Source organism: Cricetulus griseus, chromosome 3 (genome assembly GCF_003668045.3).
Source record: "Cricetulus griseus strain 17A/GY chromosome 3, alternate assembly CriGri-PICRH-1.0, whole genome shotgun sequence".
NCBI lineage: Eukaryota > Metazoa > Chordata > Mammalia > Rodentia > Cricetidae > Cricetulus > Cricetulus griseus.
The window spans coordinates 202,182,936-202,202,505 of record NC_048596.1 but is presented as its reverse complement, the minus strand read 5'-3'; the positions used below and the strand labels follow the sequence as shown (position 1 = coordinate 202,202,505).

The 19,570-nt window shown below is 45.9% G+C and overlaps 1 protein-coding gene across 6 annotated transcripts in view; it reads left to right on the top strand.

Moving 5' to 3' along the window:
- The window catches only part of Sipa1l2 (signal induced proliferation associated 1 like 2), a 161,354-nt gene extending 146,982 nt beyond the window's left edge, over positions 1–14,372 (top strand). For 3 of the 6 annotated variants that reach the window (XM_027404807.2, XM_027404805.2, XM_027404806.2), the window contains 5 exons: positions 10,117–10,170; positions 10,563–10,571; positions 10,674–10,797; positions 11,540–11,621; positions 13,090–14,372. In XM_027404807.2, the coding sequence (XP_027260608.1) occupies positions 10,117–10,170; positions 10,563–10,571; positions 10,674–10,797; positions 11,540–11,621; positions 13,090–13,236 (416 nt within the window). In that variant the 3' untranslated portion in view covers positions 13,237–14,372. The remainder of the gene's footprint in view (positions 1–10,116; positions 10,171–10,562; positions 10,572–10,673; positions 10,798–11,539; positions 11,622–13,089) is intronic. The other 3 variants (XM_027404809.2, XM_027404808.1, XM_027404810.1) reach the window with 3 other exon arrangements.
- The last annotated feature ends 5,198 nt before the right edge of the window (positions 14,373–19,570 follow it).

The following is a 19,570-nucleotide window of genomic DNA, read 5'->3' as shown; positions in this document are numbered from 1 at the left end:
GATGAATTGATGCAGGGTTGTTTGATGGTGCTACCTTGCCTTCTGCCCACTGTGAGGCTGTCAGGGCCTTCCAGCCTTAACATAATATGCTGTCACTAGGGCTCAGAGCCTCCATTGGCCCCTCACACCTATCAGTTGCTTGTGGCTCCACCTTACCACCTGTGACATCCAACTACAGAAGACCAAGGGCTGCTGCTGTAACCCTTCCTCTCCTTTTGTGACCTGGCCTGCTAGAGAGGCCTTCTTTATGCCATGTCCCTGAGGTGTACATGCCTCCCAGTGGGTGAGTCTGCTTAGAGATGGGACAGCTGAGAGGGGACACTCACACACAGTGACATGCCCTCTCTGCTTCCCCACCAGCACATTGCTCCCTTCTGGAAACAATCTGAATAGTGTCCAGGTACTTGTTCATTTCACTGTTAGAAGCGGCTAATGATAGTGCTCCCATATTGACATATGTAGCAGTTGATGCATCTGAAAACAGATTTTTTAAAATGGAATTTATCAGCCTGTTGGAGTGAAATGCTAGTGTAACTATTTCCTCTGGGTTGGTGATCTTAAATCTGTATAATGACACGCAGGAGAGCCTCGACAGATTGAACCATCGGCATTCCCTCGGAGAAGAGGGTACTCAGGGGACCCTGGGCTGAGATTTCTGTCACCACACCCTCTTATCCAGCTGCACGTGGCCTTTGGGGTGATAGAGCATACAAGAGGTGGAAGGGTGCGGGCGGGGCTTTTCAGTAATGCAGCTGCCACTGGGTTGCTCACACTCCTCTAAATCATACCCACTGGCTTACCATGCTGCCTTGAATGGACTCTTTTCTTTGGTTCATAGATGCTGTCTGCATCAGGGACAAATAGATATTTCTCCATCTCCTCAGGAAAACTCACACAACAGACACCACAATTCTTACTTATAAAATCAAGACAAGAATTCCTCCTTGGCAGTCAAGTGATCCATTGACTTGCCTTATTCATCCACCGAAAGGCCGTTCGTGTTCATCTTCATTGCGCTAAAGCTTAAGGGCTTAGATTTTGTTAGAGCTGAGGCAGCAAATTCATCATCGGCCCTCCCACCCCATTACAGCTGTTTGAATATGTTTAGATATGGTTAGTGTGAAAAGTGGGTGGTGTTACTGTGACCTTAGATGAGGTACCAGGAAGCTTGCCAAAGGCCATACCATGAGTGCCCTCCAGAGAGAAGCATTCCCAGGCCTTGCTGACCACAGGCAGGGAAACAATTCATCAAGAAAACTAAGATTTAACTCAAGATCTGAACTTTGGAGATGTGTGAAATGTTATTCTAGTAACTGCCTATGCAGAATTAAGGAATATACTAGTTCTCTTTTTTATCAATGAATAATGATGACAAGAGGACTTACCTATTAAGTATTTGGCCTGTAGCCATAGAAAGTAGTTCTTAAAGAAATATACAGTGTTTTAGAAACATTTTAATGGAGAAAATATGAAAACTAACTTAACTGTACTTTGAAAAGATTCCAGAAAACTGCACAGAAGAGGGGCTGGGGGTACTGCTCAGTGGGTAAGAGCACGGTCTATATAAGTACAAGGACCCCAAGTTCAAATCCCCAGCAGCCATGTCAAAAGCTGGACATTGGCTGTGTATGTCCTTGTGCAGCAGGGCAGAGGTGGGCATATCCAGGGGCTTGCTAGCCAGCCAGTCTAGCCAAAATGGCAATCTTCCAGCTCAGTGAGACTCTGGTCTTGGGTGTGCACACTCGTGTGCATGCAGCACACACATATAACACAGACAAATCCGTTTTAAAATACAGCCACAGATAAAATATCAGTGCATTGTGTAAATAGTTCAATAATCAGTTTTTCTTTGAATATTGATTAACATTTAGCAGATATGATCCCAAACCATAAAAGTGCATGAGCAAGATGGAATTGATGTGAGAGAGAATGTTATTGCAGCTGCAGCAGACTGCTGTCCCCTGGAGAAGACACAGGCTCAGGAAGACCTTCCTCTGGCTTGTGTCATGAGACCTTGTGGGGCTTTGGGGTCTTGCTATCCCCTGCAGAATGCAGACGTGGCCAGCCCAAGACACTAGCCTAGTGAACTGGTTTCCAAGACAGACCTTGGCCAGGCCTGTCATCCCAGCTACATGAGAGAACCACAAGTACAGTGCCTGCCTGGGCAGTGGAACAAGATCCTGTCTCAGAGAGGGCAGGGTCCAGGATTCGGCATCTCTATCTAGTACTGAGAGAGAGAGAGAGAGAGAGAGAGAGAGAGAGAGAGAGAGAGAGAGAGAGAGAGAGAGAGAGAGAGAGACAGAACTTGGTTCCCTAGGATGCTCAGTGCACAGTTCCCCCGGTGTCAGGAGAGAGGCTAAGGGAACCTGTCACCAGAAAGCCTAGAGATGGCAGCTCACTGACAATGCCTTAGCTGACTATGGGTGGGGCTCTTACTCAACACAATACTCTCTGTGCCTTCATCTTAATGGTGGGAAACCATGCACCTGACACTGTTCTGTGGTTTCTGCCCAGCTGGTTCCATTTGCACTGAATAGTAGGTGCCACCTTTCGCCACCTCACCCATCTGTTCCCCTACATTTTCTCATTCCATATCCTCTAGGTGACACTAAAGCGAGATTAAAAGAAGTTATTGAGGAATGTCAACTACATAGGAATAAACTTCATAGTGACATAATTGAGTGTTTATTGCGAGAAAAAATGGGGGATGAGGAACAAAAGCCAGAGTGTGGAGTCATTGAAAAGCCATTGGAAAATATTCCAAAATACCCAATATCACTCAAAGCTACCAAGTTTATAGTGAATTGTTTTCAGTTTCAGAGAATAATGGTGGCCTTGTGCGAGGCTTTCCTGAAATCTAGAGGCAGCTTTCTTATGTAATAGAATTCTTTCTTTTTTACATCTCTGAAAAAGAGAGCCCCATTGAGACAGCCTTAGTCTGTAGGATTGCAGTGAGAAAACTTACATGAAATTCCATAGTAGACTGAGATTGTTCATTGTTACCAGCAAGAGTTTAACTAGTTTAATAAAAAAAAGCTTTAATTATAATAAGTTAGTAGTTGAAGTAATTAAGAGTGATTATTCTAATTTCCTGAAAGTATATCTAATAGAATTGGGACCTAGTTCTAATAAAAGATAAGATTTGAGAGATCCTTCCAAAGTCTCATCCTTATTCCCAGAAAGTCTACATAATGCAATTGGGAATATGTTGATGAGCAGGGTTTTCAAGTTCAGAAATTAAACAAGGGAACTGCTTACTTTCTCATAGCTGTAATAAAATGCCCTGACAGTGCAACTTAAGGGAGAAAACATTTATTTTGGTTCACAATTCCAGAGAGCTACAGTCCAGGGGCTAGGCTCTAAAGCACCAGAGCCCTCAGAAACCTACTTCTCCCAGCAATGCACCACCCATAAAGGCTCTATAACCTTCCCAAGTAGCACCAGGAGCTGGGGACCAGTTGTTAAACCCTGTGGGGGACACACATGCAGACCACAACAGGAACCCATTGAAACCATAGCCTTTCATTTTTGTATTGGAATCCTTGATACATAAGCAGTGCAGTGTGGGAGAGAAAAAAAAAGAATGAGTATCAGTGGTTTAAAATTGTAGCCATGCTTATATATCTAGAAGGTAGGATCAAATGGAAAATATTAAAGATTCTAAAATTGCAGAGTGGTAATGGTGTGTACCTTTAATCCCAGCACTCAGAAGACTGAGGCAGGTCGATCTCTGTGAGTTCAAGGTCAGTCTGGTCAACAAAATGAGTTCCTAGACATCCAGGGCTACACAGAGAAACCCTATCTTGGAAAAAAATTAGATAAACATTTTTTTCAAAGTAGCCCTGATTTTTCTAGCTACCATTTCTACATAATAAGCCATCCCAAAATTTATAGCTGCCACCATCAGTGGTCTTCCAGTGTCATGAGTTTACTAAGGCTCATCTAGGTAGTTCTGCTCCACAGGTTACAAGAGTACATACTTGGAACTTGGCTGTGTCCAGCTCATCCAGAGGACCCCACTCCTGTCTGTCTGAACTGTGTACCCATTGGGGTCATTGCATGTTTTCATTCATGATGGAATCCCTAATGGAATAAAAGCAGTTCTGTGATTGTTTGGTGTCTGATCTGAGAAGTCCCAGGCTGTGATACCTGCCATCATCTGTGGCAGAGCAAATCGCAAGGACAGTCAGACACTAGGGTGGGACTGTGGTCAATACCTCATGATAGACTGGTGTGTTAACCACAGCAGAGGGAGGTCTGGTAGGCTCAGATTCCACAGGCAGTCCCTGTAACAGCCTTGAAGGACACCTTAAGCTAATCAGCAAGCTCCAACTATGTGTTCTTTGGAAATCAAGCCAGCGTTAGAATTACAATGAGAGAACAGAGACACTCTTAAGTAACTGTAGAGTCTTAATATAGACAAGGACAGAAATGGATAGAATCCTCAGTGGTAAAATGACAGTCCTTTTTGAATTAATTTGAGATAAGTGCAGTTTCAACTCAGTTATCTAAAGATATGCTAAGAACTTAATTGCATCCATTTAAAAAAATGATGAATAGTATTCAACAAAAAAACCTATTAAAATCAATAATAATTAAAATAGCATAATAATGATTCAAAAATAGAATAAGTCCTTTTGAAAAAATAAAGAACATAGGCATCAGAATGTATTTAACACCTCAATGAGAAAGCAAATTATATACTAGAAAAGTCAACTTTATAAAAATTGAAAAATAATTCAATATTGCCATTTGGAAGATTTAATTATACAGTAATGAGAGAACATATAAAATATAATGTTATATATAATATTATGTATGTATGTACATATGTACTTATGTATTAGACCTCTTATGAGCCTGAAAGAGTAGATTTTAAAAGGGACAAGGTTATCTATAGAGAGAGTTTTATAATGGATGTGGCAGATAAAGCCAAGAAATGTACAATACATAACTAAACAGCGAAAGAAGCTGCCTCCATGGTAAACAAATGAGGTGTGTGGATGCTGCTGGCTGAAGACACATAGTAACTAAGTGTGCAAACAATGTTCATGTAAATTTAAATGATAATGACCCACAGGCACTCACCTACTCAGTGTGAAAAACAATTCTGCTGCTCCTAGAAGCCACAAAAAACATTCAAAGCCGTTGTCATTCTGCAGATTATAAAGCAATCCATCTTCTCATTCAAACATAGAGACAATTCATAGCCAGGCCAGAAAATGTACCGCAACCCTAAGAACCAACTGATAGCAAATTATTCAATATATAAAATAATATAGCACAATTAAGATCACTTAGAAGTAGATAGATAACCAGAGTGTAACCCAAGAGTGGAGAAGTCTGCTTGGTCCTGGATTGAGAGGGTGATCTAGGTGCCAATGGTCTCAGCCCAGGGACAGCAGCTCCCCTGGGCCAATGGCAGTCACATTTAAGGCCTGGCTGGGTCACATGCCAAGCTTTACTTTAATATGTCCAGTTCTTTTTATTGTGGGATGTGTTAATGTCCTTTCCCGTCAGAGTTCCTGAACAGAATTGCAGACTTGCCTAATACAGCAAAATCCTTTAGCCGTCCACCATGGCGTGCTCAGCTTACCTTTTGCTGCTTGAAATAATGTTTTCTAGACCATCCCTGACTCATTTTCTTAATGAGTCTTTCACTTTCCCACAGTTCAAGAGCAATGTACCTTCCACAGAAACAACATTTGGAACCTGCAGTGCATTAGGATCCTCTGCCAAGGTGCTGCTTGCAGTTCCTTCAGCCCCGTGAGCACGGTGGCCCTCTTAAGTACACTGTGTGGCTGGGCTGTGTAGTTCTGTAGGTAATGTGTTATATGCATTTCTCATAATGTGTTAATAGTGTGTTCACTTAAACCCAGGCTTAACAGGATGTGACCCTGTGAACGGGATCAGAGCCAAGTAGAAAATCTGGCTGTGGGTCAGACTGAGTCCGGGAAGGGAAGTGGAGTCTCTTTTGAAAGTTCAACCATTAGAGGGCTGGGAGACAGCTCAGTCAGCAGAGTGCTAGCCATCAGGCATGAGGACGTGAGTTTGACCTACAGAATGCATGTGAAAAGCCAGACATGGTCACTCATACTTGTAATCTCAGTGCTGGGAAAGCAGGGGCTCTCAAACTCCTGGGTCTCACTAGCCAGCTAGCTTACCCAAATCAGTGAGTATTCAAGGCCAATGAGAGGCCCTGCTTCAAGAAACAAAGTTGGCAGCATCCTGAGGAATAATAGCCAGAGTGGCTGTCTGGCCAGCACACACACATGCACCTGCACATACATGCACATGCACATACACAGGTCCTGGAGTTGGCTGCTCTCATTCGTATTAGGAGCCAGCCAGTGTGGTTCTCAGAGTTTCCTGCTTTCGGGCTTCAGAATTAAAGTGATACTGGCAACCAGGGACTAGCTTCCATGTCCCCGGTCTGAGGAGACCTGTCCTCTAAGTGCCCGGTATTTACCATGGGTGATTACTATCACCATGTCTCCAAGATTGAGTACGGGACATGTGCTCACATTCGTTTAATTCCTATGCTGGGTTGCCATGGGAATTAGATGACCACATGAGCATATTATAGATATTAAGTCTATTAAGCCTGTGCCTTTAATTATGTTTAATGCCACTGCTGGGCTGCTGCGGGAATTAGATGACCACATGAACATATTATATATATGTTCATATATGATTAGATGACACATAAACATATATAAGTCTGTGCGTTTAATATATGCTCCATGTATCTTTGGTTTCTTTAAAAAGCTTAATCATAAACTTTGAAGACGAGAAGTTTTTCAGTTTTAAATATTTAGCACAAAGTTGATAGAAGTCTTAAAGTTATTGCTGTTGATGCCTGTGTGCGAGCACAAACAGAAATGTGCTGTGGGGTCCTGATGACCATGTAAATGGTGGGGAAATAGAGAACACTGACCACTCAGGAGATGGAAACTACAAAGTCAAGTTTTGTATGGTAAACCATCTTCAATCACCTCAGCAGCAGATTGAAAGTGTTTCAGGCATGTCTGTGTCTTGAGCACAGGCTGATTCCAGGGCTCCTTCCTTCTCATCACTCAGGCCAACCCTACATCACTGCCTCCTTGCATTCCTCAGAGACTGACAAAGGCCCGAACCAGGCTGTGTGCTGTAGAAAGTGCAGTGTGTTCTGCTTCCTTTCCTGTCAGTTGTCCCGTCAGAGCCTCTGGTTCCTTCTCCCCAGCTGCAGAGCCTCTGCATGCCTTTTCCTCTAGGGTTTTGACAGACAGATCAGAGCAGCCTTTGTTGTGGAGGACTATAGTTTACCTAGCCACTTGCCATTCACTGAGTGTCTGGTGCGTGTATGATGACTCTACTCATCCCTGTAGCCACTGCTCACACCATTGCCCATCGTGCAGGTGTGGCTTGAAGTCTTGGGTGATTCACCTTCACCATCTTGCTATTTCTGCCCTGAACTGTCATGGAATAGCCTATGGATTATTCTTCCTCATGCATAGCGTTTTGTGCATTCAGATCTTTAAAAATGACGTTGGGTACTGAGGAGATGGCTCAGTCATTAAGATGCTGGCCGTCAAGTGTAAAGACCTGAGTGAAGGTCTGGCCAAGCCATGCACACTTACAATCCCAGCACTGAGGAGGTGAGGCCTCAAGGCTCCCTGGGGTTTTGCTGACCATTCAGCTTAGTAGAATCTGCAAGTGCCAGGCCAAGAGAGAGACCTTGTTTCTAGAAATAAAAAGAAAGGCAGACACACCTGTGAAACAATGCCCTAAGCTGACCTCTGACCTCAACATTCGAACACACATGCACATTGCCTTCCACCCCACATGAACATATACACTGACACTGAAATAATTATAAACATACCTAAAGGGGTGAACTGTCTGTCTCTCAGGTGTGTCTGATGTCCCTATTAGTCACACTTGCTTAGCCTGTGGGACCAGGAGGGGCAAAGCAAATAGGCTGCCCCATAGGATTCAGCTGCCAGACCTGAGCTGTGTCTGCACACAACATCCACTCTCCCAAGCTTGCCTTTTCTGTGGTTTTATTTGTGCCATGTGGTTCCAGGTCAGGTCACTTGATGGCAGAGTATTTGTCATTGGGGAAGTAAGCTGCAGAGGCAAAAGGCTTCCCTGGAAAGTGTCTGGAAGAAAAGCCTTACTAGAAAGTCCTTTGGGGTCTGCTCAGGGAAATAGCATCTACATGCCCAGAGCCCTGCTCTTCCAGCACACACTCCCTGGATGGCAGAGTCTGCACTGGCTTCTGTCCCCTGGCCAGGGGACCATGTGACTCTCTGAGGCTTCTGGGAGCATGCCCTGTTCTGGCTCATGTGTGGGGATTAAGGCAGAAACAGCTGAAGCTGGCTCCAGTATTTCTATCCGGGTGTGAGACCTGATCTTCAGAACCAAATATCCTTAAAAACAAAGATGGCTCGGTTGGATTGTCAACAGGCTCCAGACTGTAAAATGAGTCCATGGAATTATTCAGAAAATAAAAAAACAAAGCCAACATGTCTTGATGTTGGAGTGAAAACATAACATGTGCAGGTATGTTTGCCTGTATGGACACCTATGGAGGCCAGAAGCTGACATCAGGATTTCTTTGATAGTTTTCCCTCCCTCCATCCCCCTTTGACATAGGATCTCTCTCTGAACCAGCTAGACTTGCTGGCCAGTGAGCCTCCAGGATCTGCCTACCTCCACCCTCCAACACTGGGGTACAGACACACTTGCCACGTTCAGCTTTTATATGGGTGCTAAGTGTCCAAACTCAGGGTCTCATGCTTGTGCAACAAGAACTTTATGTAACCTAGGTTTTTCTAGTTTTTGGTTGCTGTTGTTTTTAAATGATACAATGTTTTATTTGGGGCCCTCACAGAAAAAGACTGTGTAGATCTTAGCCAAAAGGCCAGTAATTGCTGTGTGCAGAATTCTGTAGCCACCCAGACCTCTTACTGACTAAATGGGTAATGCAGCTTTCTGTTAGAGCAGGATCTCTGTTGTGCTGTAGGTTAGACTTGGGCTTTACAGAAAAGTCAATTAAAGGACTTGTAAGCCCATGGCAGGTCTTAGGTGAGCGCTGTGCAGTTCAAGAACCCTGATGTGCTGGGTCACTAGGTGGGTTCAGCAGGACTTCTGAGAGGGTCCAGGGCACCGTGAGTAGGTAGGCTGTACCTTCAGCACTGTATGGCTGCAGTGACTTTCCATCATGTGCCCCTGGCAGCCCCAGAATTGCTATCCTTTTTAATTAACAGGTACTGTGTGACCCTACATCAACCAAACAGGCAGGTCACCTCATTAGGAGGCCCACACGGCAGCCAGCAGGAGACAGAGATCCTAGAGCCTGGGCACTGCTCCTCCCCATTAATCAATCCCTGTGAGAGGAGCCTCCCCGGTACTCACTGGCAGACTCCATCCCTTCTTTGCAGCTGCACATGCACTCAGAGTCATACAAGGCAGGCTCCCAGGGCCATTCCCTGATTCTGTCCCCATGGTGTATAAAGACAGAACATTTCCTGCCTATCTTGAGTATTGCTGGCCTGAGCTCTGGGTCAGAGGTTAGGACTGGGAGGCAGGGCTGCTCCCGTTTTCCTTTCTTTCCTGCCCAGCCTTCTGAAAACATGGAATGCCAAGTTCATGATCCCTTGTAAGAGGAGGCTGTCTCAGCTGGTTATGGGTGTTACTGCTGGTATTGCTGGTCCCTCTGAGCTTCCTGTGTAGTTTTGGGTGAAAGGGCCCAGCTGGTTGCTCTCACCGCCACTGTTGTTAAATTTGCAGAGTGGATTGTTCAGGACAATCTGAAACGATGGGTATCTATGATTGAATATGTATATGTCAGATACTTCCACCCTGCTTCTAACTAGAATGCTTAAAACATGAAATATGTTATCTCACCATTGTGTGTGACACTATGTAACATTGGAACTGAGCTTTCTCCTGGTTGCTGTTTTCTTACACATAACATAGATAGGTGAACATAGACTCCCCACACACAAATGGTAACACGCCATGCATGCTGCACTCACACAACCCCATCTTTCAAACATCATAAGGGTCCCCAAGATTGTCAAGGTCAGAGAGATCTTCCTGTTCATGGGAGAATTCTAAATCTTATTTCAGGTCTTGACTCAGATGAAGAACTCGGGCTTCTCTGTCACCACGCCTCCTACCTAGGTGATTGACACTGGCTCTTTGCTATTTTGTAGCCTGTTCTGTTTATTTCATGTGTCTGCACGCCTGCATGGTGGTCCACATACTGAGGGGCAGGGGAGGGGTGGTGCACCAGGGACGAGTGCCCTGGCTGTTCTATCTCAGAGGTGATCTCGAGTTCACGGTAGCTTGTACAAGGGTCCATCTCCATGGTTCTGTCCTCCAGCCACATCATCCAGCTTGCTAACCATTCACAGCCAATAGCTTTAAAGTCCTTGGGGTGTGAAAAGAAGGCAGTAGACCTGTCTCTGTGGCTGTGGTATATGTACGCCAGCCCATGGAGGACAGTCAGTCTCATGCTTTTTCATTGCCAACAGCTTGCCTGAATTTCTGTTTCTCTGTTTTGTTTCAAACAGGGCATTGTGGTAAGGAGGGCCAGCAGATTCCATTCAGTAAATTGGTCTGTGCAAAGACATGGTGCCTGGTGGCTCTCACCAAACTGCTTTCTGTGTGTTCCTCATCTCCAGACCAGAGGGTGGCATCTTTCTGTACCCTGACTGACCTCCAGCATGGACAAGACCTGGAAGGGGCTCCAGAGCTGTCCCTGTGTGTGGATCCCACCGGTGGCAAGCAGTTCATGGATGCACCTGGGTATGTGGATGCTCCCTCCCATTATCCCAGAACTCAGGTATCCCAGGCCTGGCCAGAGAGTCTTACAGTGAGACTGACCTGGATTCCTGCCATGCTAGAAATGATACCACTAGACTGTGTAACCATTGCACTGCATAGACAGGTCCTGTCTGATGGCTGGCCTGTGCCCATAGTAGCCAGTCTCAGTGGCAGAGAGGACCAGGTGGGACCTCAGGTCAGCTACCTAATTACTACAAAAGAACTAGGCAGTGACCCCTTGTCAGTAAATCTTGGCCCTCCAGGCCACTCATGCTGTGCTATAGGACCTGCCTAGGGTACAGTTCGTCCCAGACCCTAGCCCTTGATCCAACCGTCCACCTGCTATTGACATATATGAGGAATGCCCCCATCACTCATGATGCATGAGCCCCAGTTCTGACTTCCATATGAACTGAGTCACTGTTAACTTGCTATTGAACCTAGTTCTGTTTTCATGACAAAAGCAAGTTAGGGAAATCAGATCTACATTTGGCCCCTAGGATTTGGCTCTGGCCTACCTCCTCTACATTTACATAATCCTGGCCTTTGTTTTCTTAGCAGCCTTTGTGTCTTACAGAGTCTGAGTCCATAGCAGTAGCTATGGGGCATGGTCCCAAATTGTGAATTTACATGTAATACTTTCAGTGAAAAGTTTACTGACCCAAACATAAGCAATATCCTAGCCATGGGTCTCTTAAGCCCTCTTAATTGTTCCGTTTACCAGGGAGCGATCACCCTCCACACTAACTGGGAAAGTCAACCAGCTAGAACTGATTCTTCGACAACTTCAGACCGACCTTCGAAAGGTATGATCACTGGAGTCTACCAACAGAGGGCTTTGCTCACATGCAGGAAATCTAGACAGAGGTACAAGGGATATGTAGGATGTAAGTAGATCAGGGGACCCAGAATATAAGCTGATTGTGAGGGTGTATACCAGCTTGCCAGAGGAACAAGATCCTTCCTTGCAGGATCTTGCCATATGGGACAGTGGTGGGAAGTGCTCACTGGGAGAGACAGGATTTGAAGGCATTGAGGAATGGATACCAGGAGGTTTCCTTTGAAAAACAGGAGATGGCAGTGGGTCAGAAAGTAAAAACTTGAAACTGCTCTAGAAGGGGCTGTAGCATCAGTGATGAGATGTGCTGCACTATGGGTAGGAGAGAGAAGAAGAGGGAACAGGACTTTAGAGTTGTCCATTAGATTTAGGAAGGTCCTGGAGACAGGACACGTGGACAGGGCTGGGATTGGGGGGGGGGTGTTCTCATCCCTAACATCAGGCTGGTCAGAGTGGGCAGAGTTCCAAAGGGAACAGCAGTTGGACAGAGCATTGGCAGCCATTGTCCCCATGGTTTAAGAGCAGGAAGAGGAAAGGGAATCAGAGGAGATGCGGAAAACACAGGTCTAATTACATGCTGTGGGGTTTCAGGGAGACAGCAGCTGAGTAGCAGCAGGGTGATCTGAGCCAAGGTAGAAAAGGATGAAGAGGGGGGGATCTCAGGACTGGGCTGGCCTTATGGCAAGGCTAGTCCTGGCTCCTGTCCAGAAGCTTCTTTCCTCTTGGAACTGGGGCTTTACAGGACAAGGTGGTGAGGTTGGGCAAGCCCAGAAGATGTGAGGAACCTGCAGGCCATTGCATGGTGAAAGTGGACAACCTGAGGAGGTAAAGAGCTCCAAGTGGTTTAGCTCACCCAGTGTGTGAGCCACTAGGAACAGCAGCTGCTGTGACTGCTGTGCCTCTCAGCACTAGAGATCTGAAGCTTGTCATGTACTTCTCATGGCTGTGTGTTAGAGGCACCAACACAGTTATTTTGAAAATCATGTTATTGTGTACTTTTGAATGGCAAACTCTGAATGTCAGCATGGAAACATATCAGCACCAGAAGACTAAGGATGGAATGAAAGGCCCAAGTGATTGTTCTAGTCTTAGCATCCATAGCTGCCACATAGGTACCAGTTTTAGGTAGAGAGGAAGGCAACTAGAAAAGCCCTGAAGATCAAGAGGGGTTCACACCAACCTAGCTGCAGTCTATCTCTTCTGGGTGGGTGAGGAGTAGTATAATTCTGATTGACAGCTGTCCTACATAGCAGCTTCATCCCTCTTGAGAATATATAGAGGGAGCCAAGAGGCCAGGGTGGCTCCTATCCCTGAATAAGTGGGAAAACCCAGGCAGGTAAGTCCCTGGGGTTAAGTCAGAATGAGGGGCCCTTATGTCCAGCTCAAATGGGAACAGCCAACCAGTGAGCCTGAGACATGATCTCTCGTCCCCACAGGAGAAGCAGGACAAGGCAGTGCTGCAGGCTGAGGTCCAGCACCTGAGGCAAGACAACATGCGGCTGCAGGAAGAATCGCAGACTGCCACCGCCCAGCTGCGCAAGTTCACCGAGTGGTTCTTCAGCACCATTGACAAGAAAGCTTAACCAGCTAGCTAGCTGCTCCTCATCTGGGGACCATGGGCTGGCCTGCCTGCCTGCCTGCCTGCCTGCCTGCCTGTCTGCCTGCCTGCCTGCCTGCGGTCCCTTCCAAGTTGACAATGCAGTTTTCCATGTGCTTTCCGCCACCTGTAGGTAGATTGTATCACTGTCCATTCTGTGTCTCACTACTCATCCTAGCAGGACAGACAGGTCAGGGGACCTGGACTCCCTCTGGGTAGCTGCAGCAGAAGATGAATGTAAATCCTGGTGAACACAGAAATAGCCTGCAGCTGAAAGGCTCCCCTGACAATGCTCCCGCCTCAGCTTCCTGTGGGAGAGAACTGGTGTCACTAACTGAAGTAGGTGACCTACAGAGATGCTAAGTCTGTGTACAATAGCGGGGCTGTAGGATTGTAAAAAATCAATACGGAGGCAGATAATCAGACATGTACTTTAATGTTAAAGGTGCTCTATTTTTTTGGATGTACAGTAGTTTTATTTCCACAGCCACACTATCATAGCAATAAGAAGGGTGCAGTAAGTAGTTGGCAGAGCTCTGTCAGAGAGAAGCCCTGAAGTTTAACACTAACTCAAACGCTGTTACCGTAGAGACGTATTTATTTGCAGGAACAAACGGTGCCTGAATATTAACAGTGTTCTGATTTTTTTTAAGAGATGCATATGCCTTGTAAATGGCTGAACCTGTTGGTAGTCACTTCAATGAGTAGTTTGCTTTCTTGTAGTTACTCTGCTGAAGACAGAGTCAATCTGCCTTCCCCACTAGAGTCCCCTGATGCTGAGTGCCCGAGGGATCCTGTGTACAACTCCAGATTTTTGTTTATCTTTGTACAGAAACTCTGATAAAGTGTCTTGTATTTAACATTCTTATTTAAGCTTATTTAACCCTAACTTGTTAATTTTATATGATTTGGTTTCACCTGCACTGTATGGAGGGAGGCAGGCAGGCAGGCAGTGACTGAGCTCACCCGGAACAGACTGGAGCAGGTGGGCGAGCGGGGGACTGGATGCTGCTGGCTAACACGTTGTTTGTATTGCTTTTCCATTTTTAACTGTTATATTTGAGATGAACATACATTTTGCTTTTTTAATAAATGTTCAAAAGAAGTCGACATAAAAAAAAAGTGTTATCTGGTGTATGTAGATTGTGACATGTCAGATTGTCTCTGTGAGTTTATCTCAGGTCATTTAAGATCCTGATCTATATTCAGAACTTTTTAGCTGCTTTAACCTTTCACTGGTTAAGAGTGCTAAGTGCTCCACATATACTATTGTCTAAGCTTCTAGTCTCCTTGATCCTCCTTGGCAGGATCTGGGGGGTTCCCATTTTATAACCAGATAAACTTCAACTTGGGATGAGTAAATTACTCAAGCTTCCTTTATGGGTGGGAAGCCATTTAGTTGGCTGGTTTATATAGAAACCAGGGGTTGGTATATAGGTTCACATAAATTCATCCTCCTGCCTCAGCATCCTGAGACCTGGATTTATGGATTTGTGCCACCACACCTGACTCATTTTATAAATTGATGTGTTATTCAAAGAATTCAGTTGTTTGTGAGTCAGTTATTTGTTTGCAACAAAACAGTAGCAAAACCTGAGCCCTGGTGGCCTCGTGTCAGGCCAGGACCTGGAGCCACAGCTCTTCCAAGTCCTTGATCTAGAGCAGCTATGATCTGTACTGTGCAGCTAAGCAAGTGGAGTGAGCACACCTTAGAGAAAATAAAGGAAGCCAACCAAAAGCAGCCAAGTGGAGAGCCTTCCCACCTTTAGCCATCACTATGGCCCAAAACGGCAGTACCTTTTTCATGTTAAGTTCTCTTGTCTATAGGGCCATGCCTAACAGGGACAGAATGATTCTGGTCTCTTCAAATGTGACGTTTCTACTTAGCCAGGCTAACTGAACATGGCTTCCTGCCTCTGAGGTGCATGAAGTTCTGGGCAGCTTTGCATTGTGCTAAACATGCTTAGTTTCTGACACCTCTTAACTAAGCATTCTTACTTGCTGTGAGGATGCACTGATACAAACTAATATTGGAGTCAAGCCTCTAAAAGTAATTGCTTTTATTTTAGAATAATTAAGCAGGTTTTTTTTCTCACCTTGCAGGGTGAATTGTTGTGTGTCAAAGCCTTCCCAATATGTGGCAGTTGAAAGTAATTAACATATTGGAGGGTTTGGGTTTTTTTTTTTCCCCAATACTAGGGAGAAGGCTTATTAAAAATACAAGTTGCCATCGAAGAGCAACAATAGAAGCCTACCTTGCTCAGCTGCTCAGTTAATCAATGAGACAGAAGAAACCAATGGTCCCTCCAGTCAATCAAAGTGCAACTTGATTACATGTCATGCACCAGGGATGGCATTAGACTCAGGAAGCCACAGCTTCTTACTTACAAAATCTGAGGCCAGAGACGTGGCCATATAGAAGAATGAGGACATGTTGGCAGGAGAGACGGCTCAGTGGGTGAAAAACACTAGACATAAAAGCCTGGTGGCCTGAGTTCCAGTGGAACCCATACAAAGAGCTGGATGCATGGTGTGCGCCTGTACCCCCCAGCACTCCTTGAGGTGAGGTAGTACAAGACTGGAGAATCACTGTCAGAGGATCTGGATAAGTCACAAGCCCTTGTGACACACCAGCCTGAGAGCCCCAAAGCTGACTGGACTGAGCCTCAGCTGAGGCACCATGGGTCCTCTGGTGTGGAGACTTCCTGTGGAGCTGATTGTGTGCTTCCAGCCAAACGGAATACTCCATATCCTTCTGGCCAATGTGTCCCTCTTTACCACAGCGACAGCTGTGCCACCTCACCATGAAGATATTTGTGAGAAATTTTGTGAAGGCCATTGAGTAGCCCCAGATCCTTGGAAACAAAACCAGGGATAGTATGCTCCTCAGCATCCCCAGATGGAGTGAGGGCAGGCACAGGCAGTGAAGACCGAGCCAACCGCTGTGCCTGTAGGTTACACATTGGAGAATCTAGGTCATTTCTTTTGAATGTGTGTGGGTTTTAGTGGAAACTTAAAACCAGGACTCATTCTGGGGATGTTTAAAAGCTTTTAAGGAAGAAAAGAAAGCAGAAATACATGCTTATTTATTGTGACACACAGGAGAGAAAACAGTAAGAGATGTACCCAAACCAGAGAAAGGCATCTGCTTCCTCACCTGCAGCCTCCACATTAACCCACATGCTGAGCTGCCTGTTTTTCCATCACAGACACTGGACAGGAAGTTAAGCACATAGAAAGCTTCCATAGGCATCACCTCAAATGTCACATTTGGGGAAGGGATAGCATGTACAGATAGGTGTGTGCGTGTGGAGGCCAGAGGACAAGCTCATCTGTTGTGCTTCTAATGCCATCCACCTTGTGTTTTTTGAAGCAGGGCCTGTCACTGGTCTGGAGCTTGCCAGGCTGGCCACCAAACCCCAGAGCTCCAGTGTTCTCCAGCCCCAGGGTTATAAGTGCAAATCATCATCACCCCTGACTTATTTCAGGTTCTGGGGGTTGAAGTGAGGGGGCCTCATTCCTGCATGGTAAGCACTTTACTGACTGAGCTCCCTGCCCCCAGCCCCAGATATCACAAAGGAACACGCGCGCCCCTCCCCCACCCAGTTCATCCTAACACACCGGATGTGCTGGCCTCTGAAATTGTCCGAGTTTTGTTCACCTGTTAATACAGCCAACTGAAAACACCTGGATGTCTTCTGTCTCTGAGGTCAGGGATCTGCCCGAGACCAGCAAAGCAGCTTCGTGTGGCAGAAGAGCTGGTGAGAAACAGTGAGCCCTCCCTACCAAACACACACAAATGTCTTTTTGATTCCTGAATTGTTCTCAAGTTACTAAAGAACAAAATTAATTAAAAGTCAAGACCAGATATCCTGGCCATCAGTGCCCATCCCTCAGCCTTGAGGGACTGGACTGGTGTGGGAAATCTTCATGGAGCCCGGGAGCCGTGAAGAAGGCTGTGTGTGACTTAGAGTGGAGGCACTTCAACAAATGCCCTGAAGTAATTCTCGCCACAAACACATCTGTAGAAGGAGACATCACACTCCAACAGAACCTCCGAAAAACTAAGCTCCATGAAGGCTGGTCGGTGTGAAAGCACTCACTGGACATGGGCATCGGATGCGCTCGCTGGACGTGGGCATCCGATGCGCTCGCTGGACGTGGGCATCGGATGCGCTCGCTGGACGTGGGCATCGGATGCGCTCGCTGGACGTGGGCATCGGATGCGCTCGCTGGACGTGGGCATCAGATCTGCATCATTATACCTTTTGTGTATGCAAGTATGACCATTTTCAATAGTTTCTAGTTTTGTTTCTAAAGTTACATATCTGGGTGTTTTGCCTGTATGAATGTCTGTGTGGATGCCTGGTGGATGCCTCAGAGGCCATTAAAGGGTATTAGAGCTGGAGTTACAGTTGTGAGCTGCTGTGTGGGTGCTTGGAATCAGACTCCTGTCCTCTGGAAGAACAACCAGTGCTCTTAACCACCCTAGCTTTGGTTTATTTTTACTATATTAGTGTTGATTGTGAGTGTGTGTGTACATGTCACAGCATATAGGTGGGGGTCAGGGAATAATTTTCAGGAGTCTATTCTACTTCTACCATGTGGTTCCGGCATTTTTAGTATTTGTGCTTGAAAAATTGACCTACCATGCCCTGCTATGATAATCCTTGATTCATATAGACACCTGTAGCCTTTGGACTTCTCTGAGCCCCATCATATATGGCTTTGTTCCCTCCTGAGTCATGGCTCAGGTGAATTGTACTTAGAGAGACAGGAACGGAACAGTGTTTGGGGAGCTTGTGACTACAATCCCATATCTCTATGTAGACCAAAAGGACTGAAGAGAGATTTAGAGCTATTTCTCCATACTTACGTGGCAGTGTTCACAACAGCTGGAAGATGGAGACACCTCAGATGTCTATCATGGATGACAGGAAAACAAAATGCACACATACACTTATGATGACTAATACTGTCAACTTGGCCAAATCTAGAAAACAAATGTCTGGGCATGTCTGTGAGGGATTCTCTAGATTGGGTTAACTGAGGTTAACCTGAGGTCACCACCCTAAATGTGGGTAACAACATGCCATGGGCTGGGGTCACAGACTGAACAGAAAGGAGACAATGAGCTGAGCACAGCGCCATCTCTCTGCTTCCTGACCGTTAATGTAATGTGACCAGCTCCTGTCACTATGTCTCTCTCACCATGAAGGACGAAGCCCCAAAGTGAAGTAATCCCTTCTTCCTTAAATTGTTTTTGTTGAGTGTTTTGTCACAGTGGTGAGGGAAGTAAGACAACAGTCAAGGTTATTCTTCAGCCTTGAGAAGGAAAAGATGCTGGCATATGCTATACTATGAATGAGAACACTATGCAAAGTGAGATAAGTTAGTCACCCCGGACCAGTAATCGTGTGACCCCACTTATATGAGGTACGGCCATTAGAGTAGTCAGACTCGCACAGAAAACAGGTCTGCAGAGCTGAGGGAAGGGAAGGAGTTAGTGCTTACAGGAAACCAAAAACACCACTGAAAAGTCCCCTGGGTGCCCAGCTTTGATCCCTGCCATTCATTCAGAGAAGCCTGGGCTCTGAAGCTTAGCTCTGGGCCCACAGGAAGAGCAACAGGGAGGAGAAACTCTCTCTGAAGAGTGATTAATTTGGTAATTAATGCAGGGAAGAGGAAGAATGACTCTGAAATGTTTGCTTCAGGCCCTAAATCTTAACATTTAACTCTGCAATCGCAGTGTCTGGTAAAGGATGTGGAGCTATGGGATGAGATCAGACATGGAAGCAGCAGGGAGGAGATTGAAGATGCAGGGCTTCCGGGAGCTGGAAGTGCCGAAACCTGAAAGGAGGGAGACAACACTTCAAATGGGAAGACACAGGCAATCTTGCGTTTGTGCTCTCCGTAGACCTGGGTGAAACTTGCTGTGTGGATTCTTTCTCTGTTTTAGAAAAAGAAATTCCTTGGAAGAGTGTTCTCAGTCATGACTATAGCATTCAGGAAGTTGAGTTCTAGACCCTAATCTCACTGAAATGGGCCCAGAACTCCTCATCCTAATTCCTACTTCCCCTCTCCCTCAGCCCTGACTCCATTCGACCCAGGGATGAATCCTTCCTATGGTGTAGACAATGTGCCTGGAGCTGGGGACACCATGCAATGGGTCCCTCGGGAGACAGCAGCATAGGAAAGACACTTTAGCTGTGAAGGAGCCAGGCTATGTGTGCAGGCAGCATAGAGAATCGGGAGAAAGGCCATGCAGAAGTGGCTCTGGTCTATCACATCTCTGGTCTCCCTAGCTCCTGCTTCCCACC